This window comes from Galeopterus variegatus, unplaced genomic scaffold (assembly GCF_000696425.1).
Source record: "Galeopterus variegatus unplaced genomic scaffold, G_variegatus-3.0.2 Scaffold1737, whole genome shotgun sequence".
In the NCBI taxonomy this organism is placed as follows: Eukaryota; Metazoa; Chordata; class Mammalia; order Dermoptera; family Cynocephalidae; genus Galeopterus; species Galeopterus variegatus.
The window spans coordinates 200,790-223,207 of NW_007727848.1; the positions used below are offsets into that span (position 1 = coordinate 200,790).

The 22,418-nt window shown below is 47.6% G+C and overlaps 1 protein-coding gene across 1 annotated transcript in view; it reads right to left on the minus strand.

The window, feature by feature from the left end:
• Positions 1-22,418, minus strand: part of VOPP1 (vesicular, overexpressed in cancer, prosurvival protein 1) — a 48,478-nt gene that overhangs the window by 2,844 nt on the left and 23,216 nt on the right. Inside the window, exon 4 of the mRNA XM_008578663.1 lies at positions 17,833-17,969. Coding sequence (XP_008576885.1) covers positions 17,833-17,969 — 137 coding nt within the window. The remainder of the gene's footprint in view (positions 1-17,832; positions 17,970-22,418) is intronic.

The following is a 22,418-nucleotide window of genomic DNA, read 5'->3' on the forward strand; positions in this document are numbered from 1 at the left end:
GCACGCAGGGTCAGCCTGGCATGGAGCAGGAGTGTGCACGTGACCCTGAAGAAGGAATGCTCAGCAGGACGGAGCACCAGACCCCCTGTGACATGCATCTCTCGCCACAGGATGGGACTGGAGAGGAAGAGGCTCAGGCTGGAGAGGGTGAGAGAACCCAGCAGACGGGAGACTAATGGCTGGGACTTGACGCGGGACCCTGGTGACCCAGGCTTCCCAGCTGGCACATCATCTGCTCATTCCTTACTGCCATCTCCTCTTACCCCACCGAGAGACTCTGCATGATTTGAGACGACACCAGATTCAGCAAGATTGGTAAGAAAGTGTCAGAGATGTTAACTGGCACTGCCCCTGCTAGGTGGGGCCACCCTGCCCACACCTTGTGCCACAGGGATGGCTGGGCAGCCCCACTGCCTCAGTGTGACCCTCCCCTCTCTACTGCGGCTGCTCCCCCGCGACGTGTGAGGACAGGAGCTGGGCCAGTCTTTTGTTGGGAAGAACAGTCTGGCAGGCGGCAGCACGGGGAGGCAGAGAGCAGAGGGCAGACAGAGCGCGGCTGTGGACGACGCCAGGGCCCCCAGCCTGGGGCTGCCCCACCCCACCCCACCCCGCCCCGCCAGTCTGCACAGTCAGCCCTCCCCGGGGTCAGCACCTTCTGTGTTCCACCCTCCACACTGCCCTCACTCTCACAGTTTGTCACAGCCCACGTCCTGACTTCCTGCAGCCGTCTCCAGCCCAGGTGCTTCTCGAGATTTAGGCAGGTGTCTCACTCAGGACAGGGGACGTGGACTCACCCGTCCACCCTGCACCAGGCCTGCTCACCTCCCCATATCATTCCCACTCTGCACAGGTGACCCCATATCCACCCATTCACTCACTGTAAGCCAAGTGCCTTTCTGAGGGACAAGAAGGTTCCATCTACTTCAGAGTCTTACTTCTCACGGCCCTGCCTTATTCCTTATCTCCCAACAGCCTCTGAATTGTATGACTCCTGTTCACCCTCCCCAGGGCCCTTGCTTGAAAGCATCTCCTGAGCTGTCACCGTGCAGACCACTCTTCCTGGAATACCACACCCCACCTCACGCAGCCCTCCTCCCCGACCTCTCAGCAGGCTAATGCCCATTTCTCAGCTCAAATCGCCAACTCAAGGAAGCCGCATCTCATTGCCTGTCACCACCCTCCTGGATGGAGTAAGCAGCCCTGTCCTTGTGGCATCCAGAATGCCATGTGTGTGTCGGTATCCCTGCATCCACCACAGTGTAGCACAATTTTCTGAGCTCTCTGCGCATGAGGATGGGATACCATTCACCCTGGTACCCAGAACAGCACCTGACATGTGGCAGATGTGCCATGAATAATGGGAGATGAATGACTGAAGAAGGGATAAGTGGCAATTTGGATTTGGGCTTTGTCTCTGCCATACTGTGCTGAGCACATGTGGCCATTTCCAGAAACACACCTGTTTCTGGTGTGACAGGAGGAACTGGCTGCTCCAGTCCAGCACACCTGGGCTAAGCCATTCCTCCTGAGAATGTGAGTCAGGGGGAGGACCCCAACTCCCTATCACAGGTGTTGGGGGGGCGGTGTGTGATCTTGGTGACAGAGATGTGGCTTGGGCTGTACTTGTAATGTCCCCAGCAGCATGGCCACATACATTGGACAGTAATGAGAAACATTGGTACCTGTCTCCAACTTAATACTTGCATGTTAACGGTCACACTCGGATACTGCCAGGATTTCATGGGATGGGACTGAAATATTTGATCGTGGAGATGGAGAGGCATTAGACATAGAATAGAAACAGAACAGACAGGAGGTGGATAAATTATGTAGTTGTCAAAAACATAAACCCTTAGGTGAAAAAACTTGGCAACCGCAAGTATGGAAAGTGCTGGAAAGCCTGTGGTTGAAGCTAAAGGGTAGAGGAAGCGGGACTGTGGCTTCATGGTAAGCCGCTCAAGGCTCCCTGCCAGGTGAAGGCACTGAGGTGCAATCCGAACCCGCTGAGCCAGGGCAGGTGGCCCTCACAGACACCAGCACCCAGACCACTGCTGCAGGTCTGCTCCCTGGGCTAAAAGCAGAGCTGTCAGCAAGACTCTGACCAGGGTGAACATTCAGGCTCCCCCAGGGCAGAGAAACTGAGAGAAGATGGGCCCAGTACTGACTGAGGCAGAGAGACTCAGGGAAGTGAAGGCAGGAAGACTTCGCTACATGTGTGACACCCACAGGGAGAACCCCGGACTTCAGAGAGATCATCTGAAAGATGTTCCCAAAAAGATACACTTGATTCGAGGGCACATGACTCTGGAATTGAAAGCACCTTAAAATCGTAATTTCCACTCCAAAATCACAAATAAGCATGGTGAGAACAAAAATTTGAAAGGTAAAAAATAAGAATTGACTGAGTTTTCGGGAGAGCACTCAGATTGCCTGACTCTGACAAAGTGCCCTCTCAGCACAGGAAGGAAGGGACAGAATCACTACTCAGTGAGGGTCTTATTACATGCCAAGTTCATTTTCTTGAAAATACAAGTATCTCACATGCATCATGTCATTCAAGCCCTATACTAATACTATGAAATACACAGTGTTTATTCCCCTTGTACAGATTCAAAAGCTGGAGCCCAAATAAATCACACATTATGCTCGAGGGAGTGGACCTTTCTGGATCTGTGAGAACCCAGGCAGACATCCTGCAGCGAGAACCAGCGAGGACCCGCATGGACACACAGGGGTGCAGGTCCCCGTGGAAGCTGCTAAGCCACCACGTTAATCCAGGGCTTCCCTCTTGGTGACGTTGTATCATAGGGGATGGCTCTTGCTTTTTTAGCTGGCTGAATTGGGGTGTCTGTTACTGCAGCCAAAAGCACCTGAACCAATTCTCCAGAGAACATTTTCATAATCATCAGACAAGTCCCCCTTTATTACCGGTCCCTTTCTTTCCTCGAAGCCTTTGAGAATGATTTGGTTTCATGTTGTATCTGTTCATTTTTCTAAACTGTCTCAGCTAAGAAAAATATTTCTCAGCTCATCCTTCGGGAATTTTAGGTAAGTATTGATGTAATTGTTTACAAATAGGGATAGTTTTGTTTCTCCTTCCTAATGGTTATAAATCATGGTAATATTTTAGCCAGAACTTCTAGAACAATGTTAAATATCGATGATACTAAGCATTCTGATTTTAATGGGAATTCTTTTACTGTTTCACTAAATGTGATGTTGGCAGCAGGTCTAAAGTACATATTTAGTTTATTCAACAATTATTTACTGCACATCTTCTATTCAAAAGGCATAGCTGGTATCATGGGGGTTTTATAACAGAGGAGTTGGTCCTTGTCTTCTAGGACCCTCATTAGGTACTTTACATTACAGATCTTACACTGTAAGTCTTTATTATATTAAGAAGAAACCTTACATTACTAGTTTTAAAAGAGCTTTGATAAGGACCATATTGAATTTTATCGATAGCCTTTTCAGCACCTATTGAGAGACTGCTTTTTGATATAACTTGCAGTGTTAATAGGCTGCCTAACATTAAACCGTTCTTTCTTTCTTGGCAAGATAGTTATGATGGTTCACTATTTTGACACGTTGTTTAATGCCGTTTTGTAGGATTTTTTGATCCGTGCTTACTAAATTTGATTCAGTATAATTTTACGTTGGTGTTTGTTTCCAAGTTACACTAGCTTTACAAAATGAATTAGGTAGATTTTTCATAATGTTTTGTGCTTAGTAATAATTTATACATTCATTGAAATGAGTGGATTCTTAAAAGTATCAAAGAAACCATAAGAATTTAGAGCCATTCGGGGAGGTAATTAATTGAAAGCTTCAAATTCTTGCTCACGTTTTGGTTAATTTTACTCAACTTTCAATGTCTTGATGCATCTTTGGTAATGCATACTTTCCCATCTTATCAAGATTTCCCAATTTATTATAATTGTCATTTTAAAACTACTTTGGATATGTAATATTTTAATTTATGATTTTATTTTTGCCTTTTTCTCCTTTATTGGTTAGATTTATCAGGATGGGACATGCAATGTTATTTAATTTACTGCTTTTTACCAAGCCCTAACTTTTACACTTACAATTCTATTTTTCTGTTTTGTTAATTTAATTTTTATAATTTACTTCTTCCTGCCTTCTGTGAGTTTTATTAATTTATGAACCTCTTTTGACAAGATCTCAGTTCACTTGCTTTCATATTTTAAACTTCTAACAAAGAATAGGGCTATGAATCTACCCCTAAAAGTCAGCTTAACATACATTGCATATATTTTTCATTTTCACTGACTCCTTTTTCCATTTGTGTATTCCACAAATGCTGAAGTCTTACTGAGTGCCAGCACCACTCTGGGCAGTCAGGACACAGCAATGACAAAAACACAGAAAATCTTCAATTCCTCTGGCACTTGCGGTTCAGAGACAATAAGCAAGGTAAATAAGAAAAACATGCAAGTCGGTGATAAGTGTTAGCGATGAAAATAAAGCAGGGATATTGAAAAAGGACAACAACAAAAAGCAGGGGAAGAGGACAGAGAGTACAGTCTTTTAATGTGTTCACAGGCAGGGTCTCATGAGAAGGTGAAAGATCTGAAAGAAGTAAAGACCCCCACCACGAGTAAATGTGGGGAGGGGAGCAGGTGACGGATGAGCACACCACGTGCAGGTGGGGTGGGTGGGGTGACCAAGGGGTGCCCCGTGTACACAGAAAGGACTTCTGTGGGCAAGGAAGGCAACCTTTGCAGAGTTGTGAGCGGACGTGCTGACTTGTTTTTGACGCTGGCTGCTTTGCTGAAAGTCGACTGAAGCAGGGAAGGAGAGAGCAGGAAGATGATACCAGTCAGGAGGCTCTGGCCATCACCTGAATAGAAGGTGGCAGCAGTGCAGATGGAGATGGGACAAGTCAAGACGGCTCCAAGCTCGTGGCTTGCGCCGCTGGAAGAACAGAGTTCCGTTAACTGAGATGGGGAGTCGGGGTGGGGAGTCTTGGAACGAGGGTGGAGGGAGAAGATCAGGACCTCAGGGACCCCCCCGCCCCACCTGCTTTGACTCAATATGTAATTTAGGGAAGTATTCTCTTACTTCTAGGTGGATGCAGGATGTCTTTTGCTCACTTACAGATTTCTAAAATCTGCAAGTTGTACACAGGTATCAGTGACTGCTGCCCCTCCCTAGGTGTTGACTCTCAGGCCTTGTGCTAAGCCTGGTATGTGAGCATCTCACATGAGATCACCCAAAGAAAGAGGTACTCTTGCGATCTCAACCTCTCCCTTGAGAGCTTGAGGCTTAGAGAACCTGAGTAACTTGCCCAAGATCAGCCAGAGAGGCACAAAGTCAGAAACAAAACCCAGAGCATCCTAGTCCACATCCCATGGTAGGTAATTCCTGCTTTCATAAACTCACTCAGATTTGCTTTGTACTGCAAAATTTAATACATCATTTTACTTCATTTATTTTTATATTCTGATCAGATTAATATCAACGCATTGCCACTCCTACAGTTTCCATGATTCTTTCCTCTGTTTCAAAGTTTTTGTTTTATGTACTTTGAAGATTTATTCAACACATGGCTCAAGACAATTATATGTTCATTATAAAAGGTTATTTTATCAGTCTTAAAAAGGCTTCCTTTTTTTTTTTTTTTTTACCTTTTTGCCTTTTTTCGTGACCGGCAACGGATCGCAACCCTCAGTGTCGCGCCCGTACCGGACCGGGACCGGCAACGGGATCGCAACCCTCGGTGTCGCACCCGCACCTCGCTCAGCCAGTGAGCGGGAACCGGTCTGTATGTGGGATCCGAACCCTCGGCGGGAACGCCACCGCGCTCCCAAGTGGTGCACTGTAGCAGTGCACCACCGGGCCAGCCCCAAAGGGCTTCCTTTTTAAATGTGTATATGTTTGTAAATCCATGGACTATTTCCTAAAGGATACACAAAAAAACTGGTAATATTGCATAAGCTAGAGGAGGGAACTGGGAGGAGACTTTGTATATTTCCTCTTGAGGTACACATGTTATCCATTATGGAAAAGGACCTTCTACTGCTGCTTTTTGGGGAGGAGGGAGGAAGGGGGTTAAAAGGCATATCAGTGTTAGGTGCCAGCCTTTCCGGCTGACCTGTCAGGGTTGATAGAGTCTTACAGTTGAAATACTACTGAGACACATGTGGACACTGAAGACACGGGGGCCCTAACATCCCACAAGAAAAGGCAGAGACACAAACTGTGAGAGCAGGGTAAGTAGGAAATGAAGCCCCCCACCAAACATTTTCACTTTTTCTTCCTAGTTGTATAAATCAGAAGTTGAGTAAAGAGAATAGTTTTGCTCACTACTGATAATTTGTCGAGAGCCGTCCTGCTATAGGGAACGGCATGGGAGCCAAAGGAGTGATACCCCTTGTTCAGCAGGTTGCAAGTGGGCCCTGTGCGTTTGGCATGGCTCCGTGGAATTTCCTGTTTGTTCACCTTTGGTTACTTGACAAGGCTTCCCAGAATTAGAAGGCCTCACCTTTTGGCTTAGTGTGGCTTTGGGAGATTCCAAGGGCCCTGGAGTTTCTCAAAGAACATGTTAATAATACACCAAAATTTTTTTTAGATTTTAATACATCAAAATTTAGTTTAGATTTAGGTTTATTTAAAAGGTATTGTTAGAACTAAAGGTGTTTTTGATGCATGTTTCTGGTATGGGTTGGCTTGATTTAATTTTGTTGTTGATCTTTCCCGTTAGTGATGTGTGCATTGATCCATTATAGCTGTGATCATGCTCTTGTACATGTGGAATGAAGTTATTGTGTTAAAAATTCTATCCACGTCCCTTGGGGAGACGGTGGGTCCGAGTGCAGTGATGTTTACAACTAATTGATCTCAACCAGTAACAGATTTCTTTGTTCCCACTGCTTCACTTGACTCACCAAGAACATATCATTCCATAATAATAATAAATATGACACTACGTATTTTGATAAATTTAAGAAGGATCATTTAACTTTTCACTTTGTCCACTGTGCTATTTCCAGAGTCTATTGGCAGGGAAGTAAAAGGTTTCATTATAGAGATAAATAAGTAAAATAGTACAAAAATATAAACAAGTTTGGATATTAACAGGTTTTAGTTTAGTGTATAATTTAGAATCATTTAACAGTAATAGAGATTTATTGTTGCATTTTATTATATAAAATCATGATATAAGTAATATGGTTTTAGTTGGTTAAAAATTAGCATAGTTGATATAAACATGAACATTATTAAATTGCTAAACATAAGTATAACTAAGATTAAAAAAGGGTTAAATTGTAAGCTAAGAAGGTTAAGTATTATAGTTCAAACCAAAAGTCTGATGCTCTTTAAAGCCAAACATGCTGCTATTCTACAGTTTCCTGGCCACAAGCCACAGGCCTTGGGGTGAACTATTGATGCATGAGTGGGTGTTTTTGTCACAGCGTGAGTGCTTTGGAACATTTTGGCCTTTATTTTCAATAGAGATGAAATAAAAAATATTTTGATTAAAAGATAAATCAATGTGAAAAAGATTAAGTAAAAATATAAATAAATCAAGATTGATGTGGTTGTTGTCCACACTTGCACTAGACATTTGTAGTCTGTCTCTTTCTTTCGCCGACACCACACCACCTATTCAGGTTCAACAAACCCTGCGGAGCTGGTCTCTGGCAATGATTTTTTAAAACAGAAGCAAAGTTAACTGTGCTAATAAGAAGAATTCCATCGTATTCCACACAGCAGATCCTGGAGTGTAAGACAGAAATGAGAGCTACGGCAATCACGTTACTTCGATAGAAATGAGGACTAAATTTCACTTGGTCCTGCAGATTTCAAAGGTTCTGACACTGTTTTTCATGCTTAGGCTGTATGATATTACTGTTACTGACATGGCCCATCCTTCAAGTTTTGTTTTTTATTAAACATCGAGGGCTGCTCTGAGCATCATTACTGCATCATTTGGGAGTCTGGTTAAAGGACAGATTCTGATTCATCAGGTCTGTGGGGGCCAGGGGTGCAGGAGCATCTCCTGGGGATCCCGTGTGTCTTCAGTCTATACTGTGGGTGTCAGGCATTAGATGCCCACAAGTGTCCACTTATCCTCATGACATATTATCATCCCTCCTACAGAAGGGAAATTGGGGTCACCTCCGTGACCAGATCCCTTCGCCCCACCCCTCAGGAAGTCCTGTAGGCTCTGAGCCCAGACTGGACCCCATGCCCACTCTGCCGTCACCACCTCCCTGGCCCAATCCTGCTGCCCCTGCCACTGGCACCTCTGGCTCCTTCCTTCCACTTGAGACTCTCTCCAAAGGTTCTCCCACGTGGTTCTCAAATCACCTGTAATCATCCACTTCTTTGCTAAACACTCCCAAACAACTGATGTTAGTCTTCTGTGCTAACTCTGTGGCCATCTCTCTTCAAAGCAGTATATAATTGGATTTTGGTTTTAACACAACTTGTTGATCTTTTTCTTCTTACAGGGGAGTTCTAACACGTTTACTTTCCCTGCCACATTATCTGTAGATAGACTTCCTCTGTCATATTTTGCCCTCATGTTTCCTTGCTGTTTATCATTTAGCTTGTTCTCATGTTTTGTTTTGGTTTTTTTAACTTGTATTACTACCTTTGACAGTGATTTAGAATGTGGACATGTTGTTTTGAATTCCAAAAGCGGACACTACAAAGACATACAAGGAGTTGTGAGACACAGTACAGGACTTCCTTCTGTGGAAATTCACACAGTGAACCTCCTTCCACCCTTTGCCCAGTCTCTACTAACTGCATCAGAGAAGCACATGCTCAGAAAGGCTGGCCAGAGCTGCCCCAAGACGGAACAGGTACCTTGGTGCGGGCTTCACTTTCACTGAAGCTTTTTGATGACCGACTGGGGACCAGCGTGAGGTTGTGGAGTCGAGGAGATTATGGCCACATCAGCTGGGTGAATCTCAGCCAGCCCTGAGATTCCTTTCTTTTAAAACTTTTTTCCTTGAAATATTCAATAAGATGAACATGTAGCAAAAACAAATTAAGTAAAAAGGAGAGAAAATGCACCCTAACATAGAAAAAGGGAGAAATAACTACAAAGACAATGGTTACTTTGAAAGACTTATACAGGGCCGGCCCGGTGGCGCACTCAGTAGAGTGCAGTGCTTGGGAGCTCAGCGGCGCTCCCGCCAAGGGTTTGGATCCCATATAGAGACCGGTCTGCTCACTGGTTGAGCGCGGTGCGGGCGCAACACCGAGGGTTGCAATCCTGTTGCCGGTCGTGGTACGGGCGTGACACCGAGGGTTGCGATCCCGTTACCGGTCATGAAAAAAGACAAAAAGGAAAAAAAAAAAAAGACTTATAGAATATTGTAACAATTACACAATAATTCTCCCTCAGAGTCTCCAGAAAGAACCAACCCTGCTGACGTGCTGATTTTGGAGTTCTGGCCTCTAGAACTGTGGAAAGATAAATTTCTGTCATTTTAAGCCACCAAGTTTGTGGTAATTTCTTAGAGCATCCCCAGGAAACTAACACAATATGTATTTTCTTTCTCCCAACTATCAATGACACAAGCCTTGCATCGGCCCACAATGCCTTCAGCAGTCTCAAAATAACAATACCAACACTGCTATCAAAAATATAAGTACGAGAAACAGTTCTAAATTTTGTAGGGTCTCCTTCCGTTTGTTTGTTTGTTTAGGTCCAGCCCTGAGATTCTGTGATTTTTTCTCTCTTCTTTTTTGCCTATGATAGATAGATCAAAGGGAATTTAATAAAATATCCCCACTGGCTACACACCCAGGTTTTAGCTCTCTTTCTCTGCTTTTGATAATAATAATAATCTTTACAGGCCTCATCTAAGTGCCAGCCCACATTCCCAACTTGACAGCTTTTCCTCAAAAGCAAGGGTTAAGGGCCGGCCCAGTGGTGCACTGCTACAGTGCGCCGCTTGGGAAGCGCGGCGGCGCTCCCGCCGAGGGTTCAGATCCCACATACAGACCGGTTCCCGCTCACTGGCTGAGCGAGGCGCGGGAGCAACACCGAGGGTTGCGATCCCGTTGCCAGTCCCGGTCCGGTACGGGGGCGACACTGAGGTTGCAATCCGTTGCCGGACACAGAAAAAGACAAAAAAAAAAAAAAAAGCAAGGGTTAAAAAGTTAATACATAACAAATAGCAGACAGAAAAACATCACATCCTTTTGAAGTATTTTCCCAAGTCATTAAAAGTCTAAAAAAATGAGAAACATCTTAGAGGCAACTAACACTTTATTAAAGGGGAACTGAGAAGGTAAAAGGCTGATAAAACAGAAAATGCGGGTCATATTTTTGCTGAAGTTCCACAGGCACTCTGAAGGTATAAGAGGAGAGAAAAAGGATTTCAGGCTTCACAGTTTTTCCTGCCAGAGAAGAGGCCAGAGGTTCCTGCTGCGGGTCACTGCGCACTGTCCCTCTTCTGCAGCCTGCAAGCGCCGTGCTGCGGTCTCATCCCCGCGGTGTGCCCGAGGCTTCGCATGCACAGACACGAGTGCCCTAGGCATGTGTGTGTATGTGCACACACACCTTTCGGGCCACAGGCCTCGCTACACAAGGAGCCCTCTGTCTTGTTTGGCCCAAGTCTCCCCTTTCCGCAGCCTTGGAAGGACCAATAACAGCCATTTCAAATACATTCAGGGAGAAAAGTGCAAGATGACGGACGCGGGAGGTGGCGTGGCTCCTGGAGGAAGAAGTAGCCAGGGAAGGTGAGCTGAAGAAGGCCTCTGCCTTCCGTGGGGACGGGGACGGGCAGTTGCTTAACCCAGCTGTGCGTTTGTGAGCTAACCTGCCAAAGTCCGGCACTGGCCCCCCGGAGATCCGGCCACCAGGAATGTGAACTGGGACTGGCCCGGGGCTACCAGTCTCTCTTTGCTCGGTCACTGGCGAAGCAGAGAACAGGCAAGGACCTCGTCGAAAGTTTCTGCTCCCCCTGCTCAAAGATTCCAGATGTGAAGCTGTTTGTTGTGGTTAATGTAACAACCAAAACTGCTTGCCTACAGGGCAGGCTGCAAGAAACGCCCTTCTTTTTGAAATATTGTGTGAAGTGTGTAATCTGTCACTGTTCACAGTGGCCAGGACATGAGATGCTTTTACATGGAAAAAAAGAACGAAAAACAAAAGCACAGCTCGCCCTTATATGGCAGATCATTCTAGATGTTTCTATGTCATATAAACTGAATAGTGCAAATCATAATAGCAACTGAGCTGTTAAAGAAGAAAAAAGGGGGCCGGCCCGGTGGCGCACTGCTACAGTGCGCCGCTTGGGAAGCGTGGTGGCGCTCCCGCCGAGGGTTCGGATCCCACATACAGACCGGTTCCCGCTCACTGGCTGAGCAAGGTGCAGGGGGCAGCACCGAGGGTTGCGATCCCGTTGCCGGTCCCGGGCCGGTGCGGGCGCGACACTGAGGGTTGCGATCCATTGCCGGACACGAAAAAAGACAAAAAAAAGGAAAAAAAAAAAAAAAAAATAGCAACTGAGCTGTTAAAGAAGAAAAAAGGGGGCCGGCCCGGTGGCGCACTGCTACAGTGCGCCGCTTGGGAAGCGTGGTGGCGCTCCCGCCGAGGGTTCGGATCCCACATACAGACCGGTTCCCGCTCACTGGCTGAGCAAGGTGCAGGGGGCAGCACCGAGGGTTGCGATCCCGTTGCCGGTCCCGGGCCGGTGCGGGCGCGACACTGAGGGTTGCAATCCGTTGCCGGTCATGAAAAAAGACAAAAAGGAAAAAAAAAAAAAAGAAGAAAAAAGGGTGGCATCAAGCTGGAAAGAGAATGACCAGGGTACGAATGACAGAGGGAGAGACGCACAGAAAGCAAATCAGACAGACGGACGTACTGGACTGTGAGGAAAACTATTTCTGGCTGGAACGAGGAGTGGGGCGCCATGAAGCAGGGATAATTCTTCAGCTCCCCCAGATGGGACGGCCCCCACGGCCACACCTGCTCACCCCACCTCCCTGGTACCAGTTACCTTCTGCCATCAGGGACAAATAGGTAAGGAATATTCTGGTAGCTGTGAGAGTGTATTAATAGATCGGCCTTTGTGATTTTTAAACAAATTAGTTTAAATATCTCCAGTTAATTTCTTTCACCAAAACCACAACTCAAACACAATTCCATCCTGAGGGAGCCACCCAGTGCGGCACAGAGGACAGCGTGGACAGGTGTCCCCACAGAGCACAGGACTCTCGCATCCCACCGCAGCCACATACCTCGGGTCCCACTCCCCACTTTTCTTCAGGAAAAAAAACCCAAAAGATGAGAATGGAAGTGTTAGAACCACAGGGGTAGAGATGGGCAAGAGGCAACCCGCAGGGCTGTCCCAGCCTCTCCTGGTGTCTGGAGCACGGTCACATGAAGAGCCACACTCACGGCACCAGCTCGAGGAAGCGGGCTGTCCTCCCCACTGAGCAGCCTGTGTGTCTCGGCTGTGACCTGAAGGACAACCTGGCTGTCGGAACATCCTCCTACCATCTCCATTTCCTTGCAGCAGGCCACTACTGTCACCACGGGCTGACAGATTTATTATAGGATTGAGACATCAGAACAGTCAGAAAACCATCAATGAACTCACCCCAAATGTACTGCTGGAAGGGAATTAAACTGTATCTCCCAACTGTATTCCCAAGGGAATACTCTATCTGCTTCAATTTCATTTTTAAAAATCAGATTAGTCACATTAAGGGAAACCATTCTTTAAAGAAAACTTAAATTGCATTAACACCACAGATTTCATTACTGGCTCTTCTCCGCAGTCTCTCTGTATGCATTTGTGTGATTACACAGTTGGAATCACAACCATCTGCAGAAAATGTCACCCACTTCACGCACCGTGATTGTCTTGCCGGACAGTTACCCAGCCTGGATCTTGATGGTCAACCTCAGTGGCCACTTAACATTCCACGAGGAAGGCAGACCACGATGTCATCATCTTGTCCTCTGCAGCCCCCTTACGACCCTCCCTCCACGTCGTCACAGGGTCCGCAGGCGCAGCAGAGACAGCTCTCCTGCAGCCAGCCCTGCCCCCTCCAGACCCGCAGCTCTGCCCGGGCTCTGCCTCCGTCCTCTCCACTGCCCCAAGTTCCCAGACGTCAGCGAGGGCATCTCACTCCGGTCCCCTCCTGTGTGACGTCTTCCAAGTGAGCGAGGGAGTGAATGAAGTCTGCTCTTCCTCGAAGGACTGAAAGGACTCGGGGGTCGCAGCATTTGGGGAACTCTGACTTTCCCGTGCTGCATCTTGGCCGCCACTGAACACATGCAGTAAGTAAAACACGGAGTGCTTTTCTTCACGCAACTTCATCTTGCAGACGATGTGCTAAGGCTCAGAAGGACGGAAGCCCGCCTCGGTCTCACAGCCCTCAGGCCTCCTAACTCCCCACACCGTGCCTCTTTTTGTCCCCACTTTTCCTCTGCACATCCCACCGAGCTGTGACCCTTGGCCAGCAGTCAGCCTTTGTTCCTTGGAGCTGCTCTCCGAACCCTAGTCCCCATGCCTCATTTGCCCATCCCTTCCCTCTGGGCTCAGAGTCCTGCCCGCTTGTGCTAAGCCCCCAGACCACAGTGCTGCACACCCTCCCTCTCTCCGACGTCAGGAGCGTGTCTGCACTGTGCACACTGACTGCTTTTCTGCACTCAGTGATGTGGGGCTTGGATGCTGGTCGCAGCTGGAATGCCTCTGGTGGATAACCACCAGTCCTCTGAAACCTCCTGCCTTTTCTTCCTCACTGACACGCAGAGATCACCAGGACCCACTTCACCTCCCTCAGACCAGCAGCAGAAGAAACGTGGAGCCCCCAGCAATTCCCACCAACCCACCCTGCCTCCCCCAGACACCTGTATTCCTGGGCACTGACTGGCATGTCCCCCACACGATACTCACCCTAGGGGCCTAGCATCACGTCAGGGCTGTGAGCTTCCCTCTCTTCCTAGACTGCACCATGTGGCACTCCTCGAGGTCCCCACCTCCCCAGTGCACCGTGCCCTGAATGCTATGGGACCTCAGCAAATAGCTGTACCTCAGGATTGGTGGGTGTACACAAGTCCAGAATCTTTTAGAAACCAGCAGACCCTCTTTTTAGGCTTAATATTACTAATTCTAAAGAGTCCAGTCAAAGCAGTTAAGTTCTTCCCAAGCTTAGAGCTGTTAACAAATGACACAGCCCTGGATTTTGCAGTGAAATCGTGGAAACTGTATATTCCCGTGGAACCACAGGAAGCCTATTTTCATACGACGCTGCGGGCTATTTTGGGATTGACTAGCTCACAATGTTACAGGCCTGTAAAGAGTGTAAGGCTGGAAGCTGGTGGTGAGTTAAGCCCAGACTTTGGTCAGAGAAATGAGTTTGGAGCAAACAGCAATTACTGGAGAGAGATGGGTGCCCAGACCACGGGCTCCTGAGACCACGGCTTCCACGTGGCACTGCAGCAGGAAGTGGGTCACAACCTCGCATCCATGACCCAGCCACGCCCTGGTGATGACTGCATTCCACCCCTCCCCGGTTCCTTGCAGGTGGATTCACCAGCGGTCTTTCTCTGCTGTGATATTTATCTCACCTTCAAAAGAATCCTATATTTGCTGCAGTGGCTGCTGGAACTAACAGCAGCTGTCTGGACCTCCTCAGTTCAGGGGTCTCTGTGGGCATTCGAGAGGCTGACGGGCAGGGAAGACCACCAGAGCCTTGCCGGCCGATCCTCGGTCTCCACCCCATCCCCACTTCACTCCCAGTTAAATGTCCTCACTTACTCTCCAGTCCAAATGGCCCTTCCACGGGGCCCTCCTTCATCTGTGCACCAGGTTGAGTTTCCTGCTTACCTGGTTTCCTACCTTCCTCTGTAGCCCTCATTATGGGCAGACTATACAGTCGCTGTGCAAATGCTCAGGGCTACCACATGGGTGTGCAAGCCGTGCAGTGTACACGGGCAAGTGAGGGCTGGGATCCAGGCTGTGCAGGTGCACAGGAAATATGGACTGAGAGAACAATTTAGGCAGGCCGGGGCTCCAGGCTCTAGTGTGGGCATGATGCATCCCATCCCCAGCTTTCCTCACTACAAGCCCGGGGCACACGCAGTTCACCTGGTCCGCAGACATGGGCAGGGGTTTGCTTGGTGTCTGAGACAAGAATTCTGCCCAAAGCCTGGTGGGGAAGACCAGCATATGCATGAAAGATTAAAGCCCACCACAATGCAAGCTGTTAAAGTACCTGCAGAGCACCCAGGGGAGAAAGCAGAGGAAGGGAAATGGCCAGTTTCACTGTGGGCAACACAGAGCAGCCCCTCCGAGGAGGGGTGGGCTCTTCCAGGGAGATGGGCACGCACAGGTCCCGTGTGAGGCAGGGCTGGCAAGGCGGCCGCTCACAGTGGGCCTGACTGGGGCACAGAGGTGGGGAGGGGTCACAGAGGCTGTGGAGGGCCTGGGTCCTGGCTAAGGGGTCTGGACTTGAGGCTGTGAGCCAAGTGAGCCAGCAGAGACCCAGAAGCTGAAGAACAACACGACCCACGTGCTTTTCCTTTTTTCTTTTTCCGGTGGCCACAGAGAGGACAGAGAGTTGCTGGAGGAGGCCAGCAATACCTTGAGCAGGTATTGCTGGGCGAGATGGAGTCAGAAGTAAGATTCCGTAGGATCTGATGACCTATGTGTTGGGTGTAGTGGATGAGGGAGACTGAGGATTCCCCCAGACAGACGGTGCATAGCCATGCAGAAAAGAGACGCAGGAGGAGGAAGGATGGAGACACCTTCTTTCTGGAAATGTTGAGATGCCACAGGAATTGCGCAGCTGGAGACACGGGTCTAACCACACCACCCACTCGCAGCACTCGGCCAGCATTTGGGACCATGGACACGTGGCTTCCGGAATCTGTGGGCCACAGGAACCCTGGGTACCAAGTGGGACATGGGATGCTTTTCCCCGTATTAAAAAGTCTGACTAATCCAGATGAGATCAGTTAGTGATGGCTTTGGCCTCCTGTATTAATAACTGAAAATTTGCACTTCACCCTATTATAAAGCACAAATTTGAAACTCTTCAAATGTATCCAAGTGTGAAGGAATAAAATCCACTTACATGTACAAAATGTACTGACTCTCAATGAAAGTTTGAGGTACAGGTCCCAGTGAATGACTGAGGAAAATATATATTTAAATCTTTCTAGCACTTAAAAAAATAATAAAGAAATTTTTTTTTTCCTTTTTGTCTTTTTTCGTGTCCGGCAACGGATCGCAACCCTCAGTGTCGCGCCCAGACCGGACCGGGACCGGCAACGGGATCGCAACCCTCGGTGCTGCGCCCGCACCTCGCTCAGCCAGTGAGCGGGAACCGGTCTGTATGTGGGATCCGAACCCTCGGCTGGAGCGCCGCCGCACTCCCAAGCAGTGCACTGTAGCAGTGCGCCACCGGGCTGGCCCCAGAAAATTATTTTTAAAAGGAAAACCCCACAGAGTACCTGGTGGAAAAAAAAACTGTAGAAGAACAAACACACAAATGACCAGCTCCATCCTCTCTGCACCTTGAGACCAGCATGTCCTCGGAAGAACAGAAGAGATAAGGAGACTTTCTTCTTTTACAGTCAATCCCCCTACTTCTCTCTTTTGTTTTAAACCACTTTATTGAGGTATGATTGACGTGAAAATGTTGTACCCATTTAATGTATATACTTGATGAGTCTACAGACATCTGTGAAACCACCACCACAATCTGTGCTATAAACATATCCATCACCTCCAAAAGCTTCCTCCACTCTCTAACTTACTATTTCTGTGTGTGTGACAAGGACACATAAGATCTACCTTCTCAGCACATTTTTCGTTGTATGTTACAGTTTTATCAATCAGAGGCTCCGTGCTGTACAGTAGATCTCTAGGACTATATTCATTTTGCATAACTGAAACTTTGTAAAAGCCAAGACAATAATTGCTCTCTGACCTTCCACCTGCAGTGTGCAAATAAGGGAGACGCCCCACTCCTCATGACCCCAGGTTGAAACCAATGTGGACACCAGTGACACGTGCTGCCCAACCTCACCGCACACCAGGTGGAAAGACCAGAGCTCTGAGCAGCGCCTGCCCATCCCTGTTATCACCAGGCTCCTCCACGGAAGGGCACGCCTCATACACGATGTCAAAACCAGGGCACCAGCCTTTGTCCCGCGTGAGCCAACACTACCCACCATAGTTCAAGGGAGTTTAGATAGTGAGGACCATCTTATAAAATTAAGAAACAGTTAATTCTCTTTGACCCTGGGACATCACTTTGGGTGATACTCTCTAAATAGGCCAAATATAACTTGTATAAAAATACAGCTGCACCATTTATTTATAAGTACTCAGAATTACTAGTAAGTACACAATAAATACTTCTTGAAAAAATAAATAAAAGGTCAAAAAAAAAAGAGACCCCAACAAATTATCAGCAATGATAGACTATCTAAGCAAATTACCATTTAGTAACATAATTAGTATTGAGTCTAGAGGCATTAAGAATGGCAGGAACATGACTGTTCCTACACGGAAATTTATGCATAAAATGATTTTTAAGGAAAAGGGCACAGAACAAATAATGTGCATATATGAACAGCATAGTATGCATATAATGTGTACCGATAATTAAGTAAGAATATTAGGCGATGGTTATATATCCAATATATGTTGCATTTGTTATTACCACAAATGCACAACGAAGTTGATCATCAGAACTTAAATGAATCGAATGGCCTGAATTTTCTCTCTTCTAGCACACGCTGTGGCAGTACCTTTATAAATGTTTGCAGAGGACAAGTAAACTGTAGGAAGAGACGAGGACAGAGGGATGGCTGACCTGGAGTGGGGTTCTGGGGCTGCCTGGTGTAGGAAACGTTGAACGCTGGCTCCTCCATCAGTGGTGGGGGGTACATGCGCCTCCGGATGAAGAAGCCAGCTCCGCAGCAGAAGAGCACACCCATCATCAGCAGGAACCTGCAGAGAGCACAGACGTGAGGGGAGCTCAACTCAGGCCAGGGGTCCAGCCGGGCAGAGGCTCTGAGGACTCGGCCCTGAGGACTCGGCCCTGTGACTCAAAGGCCTCGGGGTCTCCCTGGAGATCTGGAACACCAATTCCCGAATGGATGGGTCAGAGGGCGGGGCTGGGCCATGCAGCTCCCTGCCGGGAGTGCTGCCTGAGACCTGGTCCTTTCTGGACCACCTTACCCAGGGACGATCCTGCGGTGGATAGCACCTGGCAGTCACTTGGCCTGCAGACTCCTGGGATGTCCCCTGGATGGAGGCCACTGACTCTGAGAAGCTCTGAAAGTGAGCTCTCTGTTTTAAATAGCTCCAAATGGCTAGTTTGTCTCAAAGGGTTGGTGCCTTTCCTCCCCTGCCCATGGCTCTGACCTCAACTCAGTATTTTAGTCAAAACAGGAGATGCCGTCTAAATCTGTCTGAACACCACGGCTTCTTTGCCTCACTGTTTCTCTTGTTTTCCATTACTCACTGCCAAAGCTACAAGTGAGGCACAATGACCCTTCCTAGTAGTTGTCTCTATCATTACACGAGCATCCATAAAGAAACAGAAGTGTCCTTCCTGCAGCACACCTTAATCACAGAGAAACTACAGGCGGAGATCTTGACCTCTTCCTGTAAGATAAGCCAGAAGCCTGATTACACACCAAATGGAACACTTTTCCTAGACAAGAAAGCGACACTGCACCTCACGTCTCAAACTGAGAGGCAGCCAGTAGGCCGGGGGCAAAGCAGGACGGAGCCACGTGGCAGGAGACAAACTGCCAGCTCAGGGACCAGTTCTCACGTGATTCGGTCCTCACTGAACCATCAGTCTAAGAACTTATCTTAATGTAAAGGAATTTACCTGTTTTAAATTGATATGTACTGACTGCACATATTATGGGGTACAGAGGTATGCTTCAGTATAATGTGTGATGTTTGAATCCAGGGTAGCGGGTATATGCCTCACTGCAAAAATGCACCTTTTCTTTGTGATGAGAGCATTTGAGATCCTCTCTTCTAGCCATTCAATAAAGTATTGTTAATCGGGTGCCTGGCACTACTGTACACCACTAGACAATGTGTGATGTTTGAATCCAGGGTAGCGGGTATATGCCTCACTGCAAAAATGCACCTTTTCTTTGTGATGAGAGCATTTGAGATCCTTTCTTCTAGCCATTCAATAAAGTATTGTTAATCGGGTGCCTGGCACTACTGTACACCACTAGAACTTCTTTTTCCTATTTAGCTGTGATTTTGTGTCCATTAACCAAGGTCTCCCTGTACCCGTCCCCACGTCCCTTCGCAGACTCTAGTAACCACAGTTCTACTCTCTACTTGTAAAAGTTCAACTCACTTTTTTTTTTTTTTAGCTCCTACATATGAGTGAGAACATGCAGGATTTATCTTTCTGTACCTGACTTATTTCACTTAATATAATGTTCCAGGCTCATTCGTGCTGCTACAAATGACAGGACTTCATTCTTTTCCATGGCTGAGTCATATTCCATTGTTTAGTGGTACTTATTCCATATGTACCACTAAAGACTTCACTATTGGACCTCGTCAATGAATTCAGTAAAGTTGCAGGATCCAAAAATCAATATACAAAAGTCACACCTCTATACACCAACAACAAACTCCCTGAAAAAGAAACCAAGAAAACAATCCCATCTACAACAGCTACCAAAAAACATAAAACACTTAGGAATAAATTTAACTGAGGAGATGAGAGATCTCTACAATGAAAATTGCAAAACATTGGTGAAAGAAGTTAAAAGAGGACACAAAAAGATGGAAAGACATTCCATGTTCATGGATTGGAAGAATCAATATTGTCAAAATATCCATACTACCAAAGTGACCTACAGATTCAATGCAATCCCTATCAAAACACCAAGGACATTCTTCACAGAGATAGGAAAAACAATTCAAAAATCTGTATGGAACAACGAGGGACCCCAAACAGCCAAAGCAATCCTGAGCAAAAAGAACAAGGTGTGGGGCATCACACACCCTGACTTTAAAATATACTGCAAAGCTGTAGTAATCAAAACAGCATGGTATTGGCATAAAAACAGAATATGGACCAATGGAACAGAATAGAGAACCCAGAAATCAACCCACATACTTACAGCCAGCTGATCTTTGACAAAAAGGACATACATTGGGGAAAAGACTACCTCTTCAATAAATGGTGCTGGGAAAACTGGATGTCCATGTGTAGAAAAATGAAACTAGACCTGTACCTCTTGCCACATACCAAAATCAACCCAGAATGGATTAAAGACCTGAAACTGTAAAACTCCTAGAAGAACTTATTTTAAAAGGGAGGAGCTGACAATGGGGCAAGAGAATGGCTTACAAGAATAATAAGAAGAAGCAGGATGTCAGCGGGGGAAAGACTGGTGGTTAATAAAAGGGGTCCTCAGAGTGCTGTGCACTACAGGTCAACTGCTCACTAGATATTCTCTTTTGTTGGTCAATAGTTCTGGAAGCTTTCTAGGGATTAAGAGAGGAAGTTTGTGCCTTTTCTATCATCAGAAGCAATCTGGTTTCTTTAATTCAAGTTGTGTGTTAATTCCTCCTCACTGTCACCCAGCCCTCAGCAGAGCAGCTCTCGACTCTGCGTATCCCAGGGATGGGTGCAGCTACAGTGCAGACCCTGACGCCCAGACCCCACTGCAGACCACTGAATGGGAGCCTCCAGCGTGGGCTTGCCCGCAGGACGACCCACGCCAGTCTTCATCTGGCCCCGGCATGCTTTCCACAAGTCTTCCTTCTCTAAACCTGAGGATTTCATTCAGACCTCCCTGGTTACAGGTTACTCATGATCTCAGAGCTGGCAGGAACCCCTGAAAGCATTCCCTTCCAAAACCTTCGTTTTATGGTAAGGAGACAGAAGACCTCGATAGCCAGGTGAAGGGTCCGGGCTGCGGAAGCCCCTCCCTCCCATCCGCCCATCCTCCTCTCCCCCAAAGGCCCACTCTCCCCACCCCCCTCGTGTTTCTGTGTTTCCCGCTGTGCTCTTAGCACTTGCACTCTCTTAGGCTCCCTGCAGTCTGCTCCCTCTCTGAAGCTCTCTCTGAAGACACAGTCAAAAGCTTTGTAGCTTTTCCCAACTTTTCTGGCATCAGAGGCTCTGTACTTCTTCCAGAGCACCGGCTTAAAACCACCCACATGCAGGTGTCTGCTTAGACATCTGACTCTTTCAGGAGCCTCTCCGTGCGACCCCATGCAGAATACCCAGCACACACTAGACACTCCGCGTTTACTGAGGGAAGGAACGCAGGGAGCAGAATCCAAGCATCCTTCCTATTCAGCTGGGGCACCTCAGAGAACATTGAGGTATTCTCTGGCTGTATCTCCAACTTGGAACCTGTGTCAGGATCTCAACTCTAATAACTCCACCAAATCTTCTGGCATCTGGCATCTGACCTTCAGGAGCCTGACTTCATTCAGTAGGACTCATAAGAACTTCTCTATAGGGAATCCCACTAACTGTCTCACCAGGGTGCCCTGCCTCTGACAGTTGACCTGGCCAGCAGCTCAAGGACAACAGCTCACAGTTGAGGTAGAGCTTCCTGGGAAGGCCAACGGAGCCACCAGACCCTAACGGTTCTTCTGGACTCTCTCAGTCTTTTTTAAATCACCTAATGCCGGAACTTGGACAAGGTTTTTCCATTTTTTAGGAGCATTCCCACAACCTCATCGTCACTCATCTGGTGCCTCCAAACTCTTTCAGGGTCAGGGCTTCCTTCATGCCCCAACAGTCCTGCCTCCTCTACCACAGGTCCCAGGGAGAGGAACCCCAGGAGAAGGCACAGCCCAGAGCCAGACGGTGCTCTGAAATGCTGACCCTGCCCAGCGCTCCTCTCCCCGGCTTCAGTTCCAGTCCCCTCCACCTCGAGATGGACACAGAGGCATTCATATTTGGAAAATCTTAAGCCAAAAACATTCACTTTCTATCCTAGAGCTTTAGGCACTAGCAAGTCTAGGCAGGGGAGCTGGCGCTGCCTGCCCGTGCTCAGGGGATGCGCGAGAGGCAGCACCATCCCAGCAGGTAGGGCACCCGCACAGCCCGAGCTGTGGCCGCGGTGCTGGTGGTGATGGAAGGAAGCCTTGCTATTAAATTCCCGAGGCCCGTGACACACAGAGTCACAACTCCCTGCTGGCTTCCCTAACCAAAAATAGTCGTCAAGAAGGGAAGACAAAACCTCACCAAAATATCCAAGGGGCTGCTGTAAGCACAGCCCGAGCTGTGGCCGCGGTGCTGGTGGTGATGGAAGGAAGCCTTGCTATTAAATTCCCGAGGCCCATGACACACAGAGTCACAACTCCCTGCTGGCTTCCCTAATCAAAAATAGTCGTCAAGAAGGGAAGACAAAACCTCACCAAAATATCCAAGGGGCTGCTGTAACA